A 16054-nucleotide genomic window follows, 5' to 3' on the forward strand; every position below is an offset into this window, starting at 1 on the left:
AACCTCTGCGTGTTAGTTAATTTAACCCTGTAAAACCTCAGCGTGTTAGTTAATTTAACCCTGTAAAACCTCTGCGTGTTAGTTAATTTAACCCTGTAAAACCTCTGCGTGTTAGTTCATTTAACCCTGTAAAACCTCTGCGTGTTAGTTCATTTAACCCTGTAAAACCTCTGCGTGTTAGTTCATTTAACCCTGTAAAACCTCTGCGTGTTAGTTCATTTAACCCTGTAAAACCTCTGCGTGTTAGTTCATTTAACCCTGTAAAACCTCAGCGTGTTAGTTAATTTAACCCTGTAAAACCTCTGCGTGTTAGTTAATTTAACCCTGTAAAACCTCTGCGTGTTAGTTAATTTAACCCTGTAAAACCTCTGCGTGTTAGTTAATTTAACCCTGTAAAACCTCTGCGTGTTAGTTAATTTAACCCTGTAAAACCTCTGCGTGTTAGTTAATTTAACCCTGTAAAACCTCTGCGTGTTAGTTAATTTAACCCTGTAAAACCTCTGCGTGTTAGTTCATTTAACCCTGTAAAACCTCTGCGTGTTAGTTCATTTAACCCTGTAAAACCTCTGCGTGTTAGTTCATTTAACCCTGTAAAACCTCTGCGTGTTAGTTCATTTAACCCTGTAAAACCTCTGCGTGTTAGTTCATTTAACCCTGTAAAACCTCTGCGTGTTAGTTCATTTAACCCTGTAAAACCTCTGCGTGTTAGTTCATTTAACCCTGTAAAACCTCTGCGTGTTAGTTCATTTAACCCTGTAAAACCTCTGCGTGTTAGTTAATTTAACCCTGTAAAACCTCTGCGTGTTAGTTCATTTAACCCTGTAAAACCTCTGCGTGTTAGTTCATTTAACCCTGTAAAACCTCTGCGTGTTAGTTAATTTAACCCCTGTAAAACCTCTGCGTGTTAGTTAATTTAACCCTGTAAAACCTCTGCGTGTTAGTTAATTTAACCCTGTAAAACCTCTGCGTGTTAGTTCATTTAACCCTGTAAAACCTCTGCGTGTTAGTTCATTTAACCCTGTAAAACCTCTGCGTGTTAGTTCATTTAACCCTGTAAAACCTCTGCGTGTTAGTTCATTTAACCCTGTAAAACCTCTGCGTGTTTTTTCTCTTCTGTCATTTTTTTCACTTCACATCCTCTCTTCTCCCCCTTCCTCAGGAGGACACAGCGACCTCTGACCTCACCACAGGAGCGTCTCCCGTCCCCAAACCTCGCCGCGGACGCCCCCCCAAGGTCACACCCTCCCCTCTGGCCAATGAGAAGGAAGGAGGGGCAGGCAAAGGCAGGAAGAGGGCGGCACCAGCCCAGGACTCCGCCCCCTCGGGGGAGCCAAACTCCATCAAGATGCCTAAAGCTGAGGATGTGACACAGATACTAGACCTGCAGAGGTGAGGGGGAGAGGGGGGAGAGAGAGGGGGAGGGGGGAGAGAGGGGGGGAGAGAGGGGGAGGGGGGAGAGAGAATGAGAGGAGCAAGGGAGGGTAGCGTAAGATAATATATTTGTCACATCTGTAGTCCCACCTTTCAGTGTTTTCTTGTTGAGTCAGTCAGTCAGTCGGGTGCCTTACCTTTCACTACAGGTGGCTCCCCCTGAGCAGAGAGAGAGATAGACAGAGAGACGCAGACCTGGAGAGAGAGAGAGCTAGACAGAGAGAGACAGAGAGACGCAGACCTGGAGAGAGAGAGAGATAGACAGAGAGACGCAGACCTGGAGAGAGAGAGAGCTAGACAGAGATAGACAGAGAGACGCAGACCTGGAGAGAGCTAGACAGAGAGAGACGCAGACCTGGAGAGAGAGAGAGCTAGACAGAGATAGACAGAGAGACGCAGACCTGGAGAGAGAGAGATGGACAGAGAGACGCAGACCTGGAGAGAGACGCAGACCTGGAGAGAGAGATATGGACAGAGAGACGCAGACCTGGAGAGAGAGAGAGATGGACAGAGAGACGCAGACCTGGAGAGAGAGAGAGAGATGGACAGAGAGACGCAGACCTGGAGAGAGAGAGAGAGAGATGGACAGAGAGACGCAGACCTGGAGAGAGAGACGCAGACCTAGAGAGAGAGAGAGATGGAGAGAGAGAGACGCAGACCTGGAGAGAGAGAGAGATGGACAGGGACGCAGACCTGGAGAGAGAGAGAGAGAGAGAGACGCAGACCTGGAGAGAGAGAGAGACGGACAGAGAGATGCAGACCTGGAGAGAGAGAGAGCTAGACAGAGAGACGCAGACCTGGAGAGAGAGAGAGCTAGACAGAGACGCAGACCTGGAGAGAGAGAGAGATGGACAGAGAGATGCAGACCTGGAGAGAGAGAGAGCTAGACAGAGAGACGCAGACCTGGAGAGAGAGAGCTAGACAGAGACGCAGACCTGGAGAGAGAGAGAGATGGACAGAGAGACGCAGACCTGGAGAGAGAGAGAGCTAGACAGAGAGACGCAGACCTGGAGAGAGAGAGATGGACAGAGAGACGCAGACCTGGAGAGAGAGAGATGGACAGAGAGACGCAGACCTGGAGAGAGACAGAGAGAGATGGACAGAGAGATGCAGACCTGGAGAGAGAGAGAGCTAGACAGAGACGCAGACCTGGAGAGAGAGAGAGCTAGACAGAGAGACGCAGACCTGGAGAGAGAGAGAGCTAGACAGAGAGACACAGACCTGGAGAGAGAGACGCAGACCTGGAGAGAGAGACGCAGACCTGGAGAGAGAGAGATGGACAGAGAGACGCAGACCTGGAGAGAGAGACAGACCTGGAGAGAGAGAGAGATGGACAGAGAGACGCAGACCTGGAGAGAGAGACAGACCTGAGAGAGAGAGAGATGGACAGAGAGACGCAGACCTGGAAAGAGAGAGAGATGGACAGAGAGACGTAGACCTGGAGAGAGAGACAGACCTGGAGAGAGAGAGAGCTAGACAGAGAGACGCAGACCTGGAGAGAGAGAGAGCTAGACAGAGAGACGCAGACCTGGAGAGAGAGAGCTAGACAGAGAGACGCAGACCTGGAGAGAGAGATATGGACAGAGAGACGCAGACCTGGAGAGAGAGAGATGGACAGAGAGACGCAGACCTGGAGAGAGAGACAGACCTGGAGAGAGAGAGAGATGGACAGAGAGACGCAGACCTGGAGAGAGAGAGAGATGGACAGAGAGAGAGATGGACAGAGACGCAGACCTGGAGAGAGAGAGATGGACAGAGAGAGACAGACCTAGAGAGAGAGAGATGGACAGAGAGACGCAGACCTGGAGAGAGAGACAGACCTGGAGAGAGAGAGAGATGGACAGAAAGAGACAGACCTGGAGAGAGAAAGAGAGAGATGGACAGAGAGAGACAGACCTGGAGAGAGAGAGATGGACAGAGAGACAGACCTGGAGAGAGAGAGAGAGATGGACAGAGAGAGACAGACCTGGAGAGAGAGAGATGGACAGAGAGAGACAGACCTGGAGAGAGAGAGAGATGGACAGAGAGAGACAGACCTGGAGAGAGAGAGAGAGAGAGAGAGAGAGAGACTCATAAGTTTGTTTGGTTTCTACCCTTCCACTACTCATAATCATGTGTCCATGTAGGCTTTATATTACATGTAATAGGAACAGCAAGGTCATTTGCAGTTTGGATATTGAAATGCCACAGTAATCCTTACCCAAAAAAATAGCTGTTTGCTGCTTAACGTTTTACATTTTGGAACGTTCATTCAACTGAAATTGTTACTAAGGGAACCGTTGTTGAACTCACCTCGGGTCCAGGTGGCGAGAGGAACTGGTCAACAACGTACTGGGACCGCTGGAGAGCTGCAGGGTGCAGGCTTTCCTTCCAGCCCTGTGCTAACACATCATCTGATTCAACTAATGAAGCAAGGGCTCGATGGTGTGTTTAGTGCTGGGTTGCAACAAAACCCTGCAAGCGCTTCCCAGTGGAACCAGGGTTGGAGTAGACGTTATAGTATGATTCAGCAGAGCAGATAGTGTAGAAACATGAGGTTCGTTTTTAAATTTTAAAAGAAATTAAACTGTCCATTTTTTTGGGGGGCCGTTTATATAGAAGAATAGGTGGTCTGTGAGGGTACCGTGTGTGTGTGTACCGTGTGTGTACCGTGTGTGTGTGTGTGTACCGTGTGTGTGTGTGTGCACCGTGTGTGTGTGTACCGTGTGTGTGTGTACCGTGTGTGTGTGTACCGTGTGTGTGTGTACCGTGTGTGTCTGTACCGTGTGTGTGTGTCTGTACCGTGTGTGTGTGTGTGTACCGTGTGTGTGTGTGTGTACCGTGTGTGTGTGTGTGTACCGTGTGTGTGTGTGTACCGTGTGTGTGTGTGTGTACCTGTGTGTGTGTGTGTGTGTGTACCGTGTGTGTGTGTGTACCGTGTGTGTGTGTGTACCGTGTGTGTGTGTGTGTACCGTGTGTGTGTGTGTGTACCGTGTGTGTGTGTGTACCGTGTGTGTGTGTGTGTACCGTGTGTGTGTGTACCGTGTGTGTGTGTGTGTGTGTACCGTGTGTGTGTGTGTGTACCGTGTGTGTGTGTGTGTACCGGTGTGTGTGTGTGTACCGTGTGTGTACTGTGTGTGTGTGTGTACCGTGTGTGTGTGTGTGTACCGTGTGTGTGTGTGTGTACCGTGTGTGTGTGTGTGTACCGTGTGTGTGTGTGTACCGTGTATGTATCGGGCAAGTCTCTGACATGATCCTCTCCTCTTGTTTCAGGTAAAGCGAAAATCACTGCAGCCCAGATCAAGACTGTAGAGAAACACTCTCTCCTCTCTAACCCTGTAAAGCTCTTCTGGTCTCCCTCCCTCCCTCCCTCCCTCCCTCCCTCCCTCCCTCCCTCCCTCCCTCCCTCCCTCCCTCCCTCCCTCCCTCCCTCCCACACACACACACCACTGACTCGTCTAGGAGGATAGGAATGCCTTGTAGTCCTGATTTGCAGCTCGTAATATCTGAAACGTTGTTTTTCCCCTCCTTTTGTGTTCGTTGCTCTGCTTCCTTTTTGTGGAGCCGTTTTTTGTTTTTAAAAAGAAATATTTCCAAACCGTTTTTAATCTGGTTTTTGATGACAAACAAGTTGTTGCTTATTAAATTCCCCCCAGGATATCTCGCCTCGTCTCCTGTCTGCTGTCTTCTTCCTCCTCCCTACTGGCCCTTCCTCTCTCTCGGTTTCTCTACCATCAGTGTGTTTATTTTATATAGTTTTTTAAAAACTTGGCTATTATTGTACTTGAGTCATATATACTGTAGGTTTTGCTGTCTGACAACCACATACAGTTATTTTACCACACTTGTTAAAGGAGTCGGGAGGTAAGGAGATGCAGGGGTTAACTGATGAACAGACAAATAGACAAACCTTACTTATTGCTTTCCTTCAGATCTTTTTAGTAGTTGGAACATTGAGAACTTTGAAATTAAAAATTTGTATTGAATTTAAGTCTGGTTGGTTCCTCCATCAATTACTGTAGAAGGGAGAGGGGGGTTGGTCTTCAGTTTTTTAATGTTGCAGCATCTTTTACACATTTCATATGAAAAGTGCCGTTAGAGCTCCCAGCTGATCTGTGTTCGCTTGCTCACCCCTGGCCTTCCAATGGAGATTGATTCTATCCACATTCCACTTATCACGCCTTAGGGTAAATGTTTATTCTTGCTTGTTTTGAATAAAGGAAGTATTTTAAAACGGCTTCAGAATCTCACCAACAGACCTGAAATTCAAATGTTTGAACAAGTTTAGAGCTGTTAAATAAAAAAAAATAAAAAGGGTATTTCTCCTCTTTTACACCTTTTTTCAAGTTTTTAGATGTTAGTCAGAGAAAGCGTTCTATTCTGCCTCGATAAATTACCACCTTGTCGAATTGGGAATGATTCCAGACATAGTTTTTGGTTTTCATTGTAGATGTTTCAGGATGGTTTTCACATGGGCATATTTCATTTTTACGCAGAAAATAAAATGCTTTTAGATGTAACGCTATGCAGCGGTTTCTTCGGACCAACAAAATTCCACTTGTCCGTCAAGAGTTGCTGATTCTCCTCCCTTCAGTTTGCGCATCAATTCATGCACCTTGGTTGGAAGCAAGGTAGCGGCAGTTCTCCCTTCACACCCCAGAGCAGACGACTACAGGCGGTGGAATGGTGGGCCGCAGGTGGCCTAGCGGTTAAGAGCTCTGGCCCAGTAAGTCATTTTAAAGGTCGCTGGTTCGAGACAAATGTATTTGATAGTTGGTGAATTTTACAAAACCACAGATTGAGCCTTAACAGGTATAAACGTATTAAACAAATGAAAAAAAAAACATTTCGATTTTCCAGGTTGTTGTTTTTTTTAATCAAAGTAACGTGACATTCACAATAAATAATCATGCGATTGTACGCCGGCCACACCCGGGTTAAAATATCATTTCAAACCCTTTATCTGTGTTAGATTGAGCTTGCCTGGCTTCACGAGCCAATGAAATACTCTCAACCTTAACCCAGCTGGCACTCCAGAGCAAACGCTGAAAGATTTCAAATAGTATCTGAACCCAGGTCCGACGGGCTGCTTCCTTCAGAAAACAAAATCAAAAACTGATAACTCCAGAGATGCAACAACTCTGGCTGCGTTTTTAAAATAATGGCACCCTATCCCCTTTATAGTGCACTACTTTTGACCAGAACCCTGTGGGGGTAGTAAGCACTGCACGACAGAGTAGGGGACTTTCTTCTGCTTCACGGTCATCATCGTGCAATACTTGAGGCGTAACAGCGAAAAGAGGGGGGGAAGTCTTTTTGTGTCCTTTTTCTTACAAAATATAGATTCCAGACGTCGGTGGTTTGCTCTGCTGATGAAGAGGAGTATCTTCCTTGTCGAGAAAAGAGACTATGTACACAGGATTGGTCTGGGAAAGCAGAGCGTGAGAGGGGAGATGGATCAGAACAGATGAGAAGCAGCAAAATAAAGGGATTGTTTGGGCCCAGGAATATATTGAGGGAGAGAAGAGGGGTGAGTTGAAAAGATACTAGGTAGTGTATTGGACTGGACGGGGGGGGGGAGGCGGGGGGTGAAACTGTACGACATCTCCCCTAGGAAAAAGGCTCAGTTTGGGGTGTGGGTAAAAGGCATCGGAGGGCACCACAAGGAGAAGGGAGATGAGGTCCGAGGGGTTTCTTGCTGGGTCTCAGTTGTTAAGAAGTAGTTCTGTTGCCGTCTCCACGTCCCAGGATTTAGAAGACAAGGCCGCTATTACAGCATTCTGTCAGGAGAGAGGAGAGCGGAGTTAGACACCACACATCATTCTGTCAGGAGAGAGGAGAGTTAGACACCACACATCATTCTGTCAGGAGAGAGAGAGCAGAGTTAGACACCACACATCATTCTGTCAGGAGAGAGGAGAGTTAAGACACCACACATCATTCTGTCAGGAGAGAGAGAGCAGAGTTAGACACCACACATCATTCTGTCAGGAGAGAGAGAGCAGAGTTAGACACCACACATCATTCTGTCAGGAGAGAGGAGAGTTAAGACACCACACATCATTCTGTCAGGAGAGAGGAGAGTTAAGACACCACACATCATTCTGTCAGGAGAGAGGAGAGTTAAGACACCACACATCATTCTGTCAGGAGAGAGAGAGAGCAGAGTTAACAGACTGTGTATGGTGTGTCTGCCCTACCTTATCGAAGCCCATGGCAGTGAGTTTGTCTATCTTCCTTGTGTATTCTGGACCAGGTACAGGGGCTCCACCGTAGTAATGACCCCATAACCGGGCTGTCTGCGTAAACATCTCTGGGTTCTGCTTATACTGGGTGGGAATAAAGAAATATACAGAATGGCATCAAGGAGATACACATATACAGAATGGCATCAAGGAGAAACACATATACAGAATGGCTTCAAGGAGAAACACATATACAGAACGGCATCAAGGAGAAACACATATACAGAATGGCTTCAAGGAGAAACACATATACAGAACGGCTTCAAGGAGAAACACATATACAGAATGGCTTCAAGGACAAACACATATACAGAATGGCTTCAAGGAGAAACACATATACAGAATGGCTTCAAGGACAAACACATATACAGAATGGCATCAAGGACAAACACATTTACAGAATGGCATTACATTTTACATTTACGTCATTTAGCAGACGCTCTTATCCAGAGCGACTTACAGTTTAGTGAGTGCATACATTTTCACACTGGCCCCCCCCCCGTGGGAATCGAACCCACAACCCTGGCGTTACAAACGCCATGCTCTACCAACCGAGCTACACAGGGGCCATCAAGAGGAAACACTTGACACTAACAGACAGACACATCAGTCACACTCCATAGTTGATAAAGATCTGACACACCAAGACAGATTCACACACGGGTACCTGGTTGGCCACTACTGCATCCTGCGGGTCGTCTGGTTCAGCTGCTGCCAGAAGAGCCTGGAGGGACAACAGTACCGTCCTCAGGGTCATCGCTGCTGCCCTGGGGGGTGGACAGACAGAGGAGGAGACGAGTTAGAGAGAGAGAGAGACAACAGCACCGTCCTCAGGGTCATCGCTGCTGCCCTGGGGGGTGGACAGACAGAGGAGGAGACGAGTTAGAGAGAGAGAGACAACAGCACCGTCCTCAGGGTCATCGCTGCTGCCCTGGGGGATGGACAGACAGAGGAGGAGACGAGTTAAAGAGAGAGAGAGACAACAGCACCGTCCTCAGGGTCATCGCTGCTGCCCTGGGGGATGGACAGACAGAGGAGGAGACGAGTTAAAGAGAGAGAGAGACAACAGCACCGTCCTTAGGGTCATCGCTGCTGCCCTGGGGGTGGACAGACAGAGGAGGAGACGAGTTAAAGAGAGAGAGAGACAACAGCACCGTCCTCAGGGTCATCGCTGCTGCCCTGGGGGGTGGACAGACAGAGGAGGAGACGAGTTAGAGAGAGAGAGAGACAACAGCACCGTCCTTAGGGTCATCGCTGCTGCCCTGGGGGGTGGACAGACAGAGGAGGAGACGAGTTAGAGAGAGAGAGAGACAACAGCACCTTCCTTAGGGTCATCGCTGCTGCCCTGGGGGTGGACAGACAGAGGAGGAGACGAGTTAGAGAGAGAGAGAGACAACAGCACCGTCCTTAGGGTCATCGCTGCTGCCCTGGGGGGTGGACAGACAGAGGAGGAGACGAGTTAGAGAGAGAGAGAGACAACAGCACCGTCCTTAGGGTCATCGCTGCTGCCCTGGGGGGTGGACAGACAGAGGAGGAGACGAGTTAAAGAGAGAGAGAGACAACAGCACCGTCCTTAGGGTCATCGCTGCTGCCCTGGGGGGTGGACAGACAGAGGAGGAGACGAGTTAGAGAGAGAGAGAGACAACAGCACCGTCCTTAGGGTCATCGCTGCTGCCCTGGGGGGGTGGACAGACAGAGGAGGAGACGAGTTAAAGAGAGAGAGAGACAACAGTACCGTCCTCAGGGTCATCGCGGCTGCCCTGGGGGATGGACAGACAGAGGAGGAGACGAGTTAAAGAGAGAGAGAGACAACAGTACCGTCCTCAGGGTCATCGCGGCTGCCCTGGGGGATGGACAGACAGAGGAGGAGACGAGTTAAAGAGAGAGAGAGACAACAGTACCGTCCTCAGGGTCATCGCTGCTGCCCTGGGGGATGGACAGACAGAGGAGGAGATGAGTTAGAGAGAGAGGGACAACAGCACCGTCCTTAGGGTCATCGCTGCTGCCCTGGGGGGTGGACAGACAGAGGAGGAGACGAGTTAGAGAGAGAGAGAGACAACAGCACCGTCCTTAGGGTCATCGCTGCTGCCCTGGGGGGTGGACAGACAGAGGAGGAGACGAGTTAGAGAGAGAGAGAGACAACAGCACCGTCCTTAGGGTCATCGCTGCTGCCCTGGGGGGTGGACAGACAGAGGAGGAGACGAGTTAGAGAGAGAGAGAGACAACAGCACCGTCCTTAGGGTCATCGCTGCTGCCCTGGGGGGTGGACAGACAGAGGAGGAGACGAGTTAGAGAGAGAGAGAGACAACAGCACCGTCCTTAGGGTCATCGCTGCTGCCCTGGGGGGGTGGACAGACAGAGGAGGAGACGAGTTAAAGAGAGAGAGAGACAACAGTACCGTCCTCAGGGTCATCGCTGCTGCCCTGGGGGATGGACAGACAGAGGAGGAGATGAGTTAGAGAGAGAGGGACAACAGCACCGTCCTTAGGGTCATCGCTGCTGCCCTGGGGGGTGGACAGACAGAGGAGGAGACGAGTTAAAGAGAGAGAGAGAGACAACAGCACCGTCCTTAGGGTCATCTCTGCTGCCCTGGGGGATGGACAGACAGAGGAGGAGACGAGTTAAAGAGAGAGAGAGAGACAACAGCACCGTCCTCAGGGTCATCGCTGCTGCCCTGGGGGGTGGACAGACAGAGGAGGAGACGAGTTAAAGAGAGAGGGACAACAGCACCGTCCTCAGGGTCATCGCTGCTGCCCTGGGGGGTGGACAGACAGAGGAGGAGACGAGTTAAAGAGAGAGAGGGACAACAGCACCGTCCTTAGGGTCATCGCTGCTGCCCTGGGGGGGTGGACAGACAGAGGAGGAGACGAGTTAAAGAGAGAGAGAGACAACAGCACCTTCCTTAGGGTCATCGCTGCTGCCCTGGGGGGTGGACAGACAGAGGAGGAGACGAGTTAGAGAGAGAGAGGGACAACAGCACCGTCCTCAGGGTCATCGCTGCTGCCCTGGGGGGTTGGACAGACAGAGGAGGAGACGAGTTAAAGAGAGAGAGAGACAACAGCACCGTCCTTAGGGTCATCGCTGCTGCCCTGGGGGGGTGGACAGACAGAGGAGGAGACGAGTTAAAGAGAGAGAGGGACAACAGCACCGTCCTCAGGGTCATCGCTGCTGCCCTGGGGGGTGGACAGACAGAGGAGGAGACGAGTTAGAGAGAGAGAGAGACAACAGCACCGTCCTTAGGGTCATCGCTGCTGCCCTGGGGGTGGACAGACAGAGGAGGAGACGAAGTTAAAGAGAGAGAGGGACAACAGCACCGTCCTTAGGGTCATCGCTGCTGCCCTGGGGGATGGACAGACAGAGGAGGAGACGAGTTAAAGAGAGAGAGAGACAACAGCACCGTCCTTAGGGTCATCGCTGCTGCCCTGGGGGGTGGACAGACAGAGGAGGAGACGAGTTAGAGAGAGAGAGAGACAACAGCACCGTCCTTAGGGTCATCGCTGCTGCCCTGGGGGGTGGACAGACAGAGGAGGAGACGAGTTAGAGAGAGAGAGGGACAACAGCACCGTCCTTAGGGTCATCGCTGCTGCCCTGGGGGATGGACAGACAGAGGAGGAGACGAGTTAAAGAGAGAGAGAGACAACAGCACCGTCCTTAGGGTCATCGCTGCTGCCCTGGGGGTGGACAGACAGAGGAGGAGACGAGTTAAAGAGAGAGGGACAACAGTACCGTCCTTAGGGTCATCGCGGCTGCCCTGGGGGTTGGACAGACAGAGGAGGAGACGAGTTAGAGAGAGAGAGGGACAACAGCACCGTCCTTAGGGTCATCGCTGCTGCCCTGGGGGTTGGACAGACAGAGGAGGAGACGAGTTAGAGAGAGAGAGGGACAACAGCACCGTCCTTAGGGTCATCGCTGCTGCCCTGGGGGGATGGACAGACAGAGGAGGAGACGAGTTAAAGAGAGAGGGACAACAGTACCGTCCTTAGGGTCATCGCGGCTGCCCTGGGGGGTTGGACAGACAGAGGAGGAGACGAGTTAAAGAGAGAGAGAGACAACAGCACCTTCCTTAGGGTCATCGCTGCTGCCCTGGGGGGTGGACAGACAGAGGAGGAGACGAGTTAGAGAGAGGGACAACAGCACCGTCCTCAGGGTCATCGCTGCTGCCCTGGGGGGTTGGACAGACAGAGGAGGAGACGAGTTAAAGAGAGAGAGAGACAACAGCACCGTCCTTAGGGTCATCGCTGCTGCCCTGGGGGGTGGACAGACAGAGGAGGAGACGAGTTAAAGAGAGAGAGGGACAACAGCACCGTCCTCAGGGTCATCGCTGCTGCCCTGGGGGGTGGACAGACAGAGGAGGAGACGAGTTAGAGAGAGAGAGAGACAACAGCACCGTCCTTAGGGTCATCGCTGCTGCCCTGGGGGTGGACAGACAGAGGAGGAGACGAGTTAAAGAGAGAGAGGGACAACAGCACCGTCCTTAGGGTCATCGCTGCTGCCCTGGGGGATGGACAGACAGAGGAGGAGACGAGTTAAAGAGAGAGAGAGACAACAGCACCGTCCTTAGGGTCATCGCTGCTGCCCTGGGGGGTGGACAGACAGAGGAGGAGACGAGTTAGAGAGAGAGAGACAACAGTACCGTCCTCAGGGTCATCGCTGCTGCCCTGGGGGGTGGACAGACAGAGGAGGAGACGAGTTAGAGAGAGAGAGGGACAACAGCACCGTCCTTAGGGTCATCGCTGCTGCCCTGGGGGATGGACAGACAGAGGAGGAGACGAGTTAAAGAGAGAGAGGGGAGGAGCTGTACTGTTCTCAGGTAGGGAGAGAGGAGGAGTTAGTGAGGAGAGATAACAGTACTGTTCTCAGTCGTTGCTGCTGCCCTTAAAGAGAGGGAGAGAGGAGCGAGAGATTGACAGGAAGAGAGAGAGAGAGAGGAGCGAGAGATTGACAGGAAGAGAGAGAGAGGAGCGAGAGATTGACAGGAAGAGAGGGAGAGAGGAGCGAGAGATTGACAGGAAGAGAGAGAGAGAGGAGCGAGAGATTGACAGGAAGAGGGAGAGAGGAGCGAGAGATTGACAGGAAGAGAGGAGCGAGAGATTGACAGGGAGAGAGAGAGAGGAGCGAGAGATTGACAGGAAGAGAGAGAGAGAGAGGAGCGAGAGATTGACAGGAAGAGAGAGAGAGAGAGGAGCGAGAGATTGACAGGAAGAGAGAGAGAGAGAGGAGCGAGAGATTGACAGGAAGAGAGAGAGAGAGGAGCGAGAGATTGACAGGAAGAGAGAGAGGAGGCATGTAAATATGTGTGACTCACCACTGGTCTTTGAGGATGTCCAGACAGATGGCTCCTGTTACTGAGCTGATGTTAGGGTGCCAGATCTTAGTGATGAACCTCACCTGGGGAGAGGGGACAGAGAGAGGGGTGTGTTAAACAGTAGGGTACCACCATAGTGGTGTAGTAAAGCCCTTCTGTTTCAGGAATAAAGGTTATCTGGTTGAAAAGGCCATGTGAGTTGTCAGAATGCCCTGCATGCCTTGGGACTGTTAAAGGGATGTGTTTCTTACCTTGGGACTGTTAAAGGGATGTGTTTCTTACCTTGGGACTGTTAAAGGGATGCGTTTCTTACCTTGGGACTGTTAAAGGGATGTGTTTCTTACCTTGGGACTGTTAAAGGGATGTGTTTCTTACCTTGGGACTGTTAAAGGGATGTGTTTCTTACCTTGGGACTGTTAAAGGGATGTGTTTCTTACCTTGGGACTGTTAAAGGGATGCGTTTCTTACCTTGGGACTGTTAAAGGGATGTGTTTCTTACCTTGGGACTGTTAAAGGGATGTGTTTCTTACCTTGGGACTGTTAAAGGGATGCGTTTCATACCTTGGGACTGTTAAAGGGATGTGTTTCTTACCTTGGGACTGTTAAAGGGATGTGTTTCTTACCTTGGGACTGTTAAAGGGATGTGTTTCTTACCTTGGGACTGTTAAAGGGATGTGTTTCTTACCTTGGGACTGTTAAAGGGATGTGTTTCTTACCTTGGGACTGTTAAAGGGATGTGTTTCTTACCTTGGGACTGTTAAAGGGATGCGTTTCTTACCTTGGGACTGTTAAAGGGATGCGTTTCTTACCTTGGGACTGTTAAAGGGATGCGTTTCTTACCTTGGGACTGTTAAAGGGATGTGTTTCTTACCTTGGGACTGTTAAAGGGATGCGTTTCTTACCTTGGGACTGTTAAAGGGATGCGTTTCTTACCTTGGGAGGGTTAAAGGGATGCGTTTCTTACCTTGGGAGGGTTAAAGGGATACGTTTCTGGGATTTTGATTTCCAGTTGAAATCTGCCACCTTAAAAAGGGAGAAAACAAAACAATGCATATATGATCAGTATAGGCCTGTGTGTGTGTGTGTGTGTGTGTGTGTGTGTGTGTGTGTGTGTGTGTGTGTGTGTGTGCGTGCGTGTGTCACCTTCGTACGGCGTGTCGGGTGGTCCTGCTATCTCTCCTCTCAGCTCTGTGAAGTTTTCATCGACCAGATCCACCTTGATCTGGTTTTTACTTGTCTTTCAGAGAGAGAGAGAGAGGGATGGATGAAGAGAGATTGTGGTTCCTTTGACCCTTATCCATTGATAATCCACCAGACACCATAACAAACAGTTGTAGTAGTAGACCACTATTTGCCCCAGTGCTTCCCTTTCATATTGAAATAGGACATGGGGGGGATCCACATTTCATTTAGCTAGCTAAATAAGCTAAACGTCTCTCATGATGTGCTATAGAAGAACTGACAGCAGTCTAGTTAGCTAGCTAGCTACAGGGTCCAAAACGTCCTAAATGTCTTCATAGCGAAGACACTTAGCTAGTTATTACATAGTGAGAGGGATGCACTTAGGCAGCTGTCAAACTAGCTAACAAGCTAGCTACTCTGTATTAGCTAGCAAGACAAGTTGCCAACTCAGGTAGTTAGCTAACGTCAAAAAGAAAAGGAAAAGCCGCACACTCTAGGAGCTCAGATGCAATAATTTAATATCTTAATAACCAACGTTTCGACAGACAAGCTGTCTTCATCAGGGTATAAGTTAGCTAACGTCACCTACAAAAAACGTCAACACAGAAAAAACACTATTTTTAGCATTTGACAACTATTTGGGCTGACACTCGGAAGTTTGGCGTTAGGGCTTTTTGTTTTTGCTATCTGTCCCAGGCCCTGTCCCTTTGCTAACTCCGCGATATTACCTGATCTGTGTCGCCGACACCCTTTTACCTCGCACCGGGCATACTGTCGCACAATCACCGATAAAAGTTCCCCTGAGAGGGCCTCTCTTTTTTGCTGCATCAAGAAACGCAGACTGGCTAACTCGCAAGCTAACGTTAGCTAGCTGACAATACCTTGCGTGACAACTTGCAAAATAAACAACCACAATTTCAATTTTAACCCGGTTAAAAAAAGCATAACTATTTGCCATAAGCAACCGTAAATAGTCATACGGGATATTTATCAAACCTCTTCGCTTTTCAGAACTTCTTTGAACTCCCGTTTGATCCTTTGGACCGCTATATTCGCCATGGCTCTGCCGTCTCCCTCCTTCCTGTAAGCGGGATATTAACACCTGGTTCGGGCCTCGGTCCACTCCGGTCGCCGTGTGGATAGCTTCTTCTGTTCCGACTCTCAATCCCCCCCTTTGCTCTGTCTCGTCGGGTTTCGTTCACTCTCCTTTCTTTCTTTCCCCTCTTCAAAAACACAGCACCCCTTTCTTGAAAATAAATGGCGATTGCGACCCTCAAATTGCGTGCGCACAGACCTGAGTATGGAAATATAAAACACAGTTGCCACAGAACTACTAGAAAACGTTTTCGTTTGTGGCAATAGCTAGAAAGAGAAATGTTTGTTTTTGTCAACCACTGCTGTTCCTCTGCTTTGAGTCATGTGATAATATGATGGAATGGTGTGAATACATAACTTTCTCACACGTAACTGTAAATAATATATAACACTAATCATATGTAACATTAATATAACTACGAAGGTTATATTGGGCCTTGTCAACCACAATTGATACATTGTAGCCGCACACAGTTTAGGAAATTCTCTCTCTGACACACGCACAGTGCATTGTTGTCACTAATTCTCATTGTCTGTGCTATCTGTATAATAGATTGATTATGGTCGATAGTGAACCACCATGAGAGGTGACATCCCCAGCATCTTCCCTGTTGTTATGATCTGCTGAAAAAGGGGTCGACCTATGTGACACATTTTCCAGACATATCTGTCCCCCTTCCTTCAACATGGATGGACTCTATTCAGGGTAAAGAAAGCATTTTTATTTTTTCTATCGTTCACTCGAACATGAAGTCACACGAGCAGACTTTTCTGAGGCATTGGGGAAAGAGACTACTGAGTTAATCACCGGATGTTG

General features: G+C 49.5%; 2 protein-coding genes across 2 annotated transcripts in view; one reads left to right on the forward strand and one right to left on the reverse strand.

Annotated features, from left to right (window-relative positions):
- The window catches only part of pds5a (PDS5 cohesin associated factor A), a 55336-nt gene extending 50547 nt beyond the window's left edge, over positions 1 to 4789 (forward strand). Inside the window, 2 exon segments of the mRNA XM_045214647.1 lie at positions 1160 to 1389; positions 4684 to 4789. Of these exon segments, the coding sequence (XP_045070582.1) occupies positions 1160 to 1389; positions 4684 to 4687 (234 nt within the window). The 3' untranslated portion in view covers positions 4688 to 4789.
- A 1467-nt stretch (positions 4790 to 6256) lies between these two features.
- On the reverse strand, positions 6257 to 15857 carry ube2kb (ubiquitin-conjugating enzyme E2Kb (UBC1 homolog, yeast)). The gene is made up of 7 exons (XM_045214637.1): positions 15139 to 15857; positions 14104 to 14197; positions 13925 to 13983; positions 12961 to 13043; positions 8323 to 8422; positions 7611 to 7739; positions 6257 to 7190 (listed from the first exon to the last, which is right to left on the reverse strand). Exons 1-7 carry the CDS (start codon positions 15199 to 15201, stop codon positions 7116 to 7118), a joined length of 603 nt encoding a protein of 200 aa, XP_045070572.1. The 5' UTR covers positions 15202 to 15857; the 3' UTR covers positions 6257 to 7115.
- Positions 15858 to 16054: the final 197 nt, after the last annotated feature.

This window comes from Coregonus clupeaformis, unplaced genomic scaffold (genome assembly GCF_020615455.1).
Source record: "Coregonus clupeaformis isolate EN_2021a unplaced genomic scaffold, ASM2061545v1 scaf0292, whole genome shotgun sequence".
In the NCBI taxonomy this organism is placed as follows: Eukaryota; Metazoa; Chordata; class Actinopteri; order Salmoniformes; family Salmonidae; genus Coregonus; species Coregonus clupeaformis.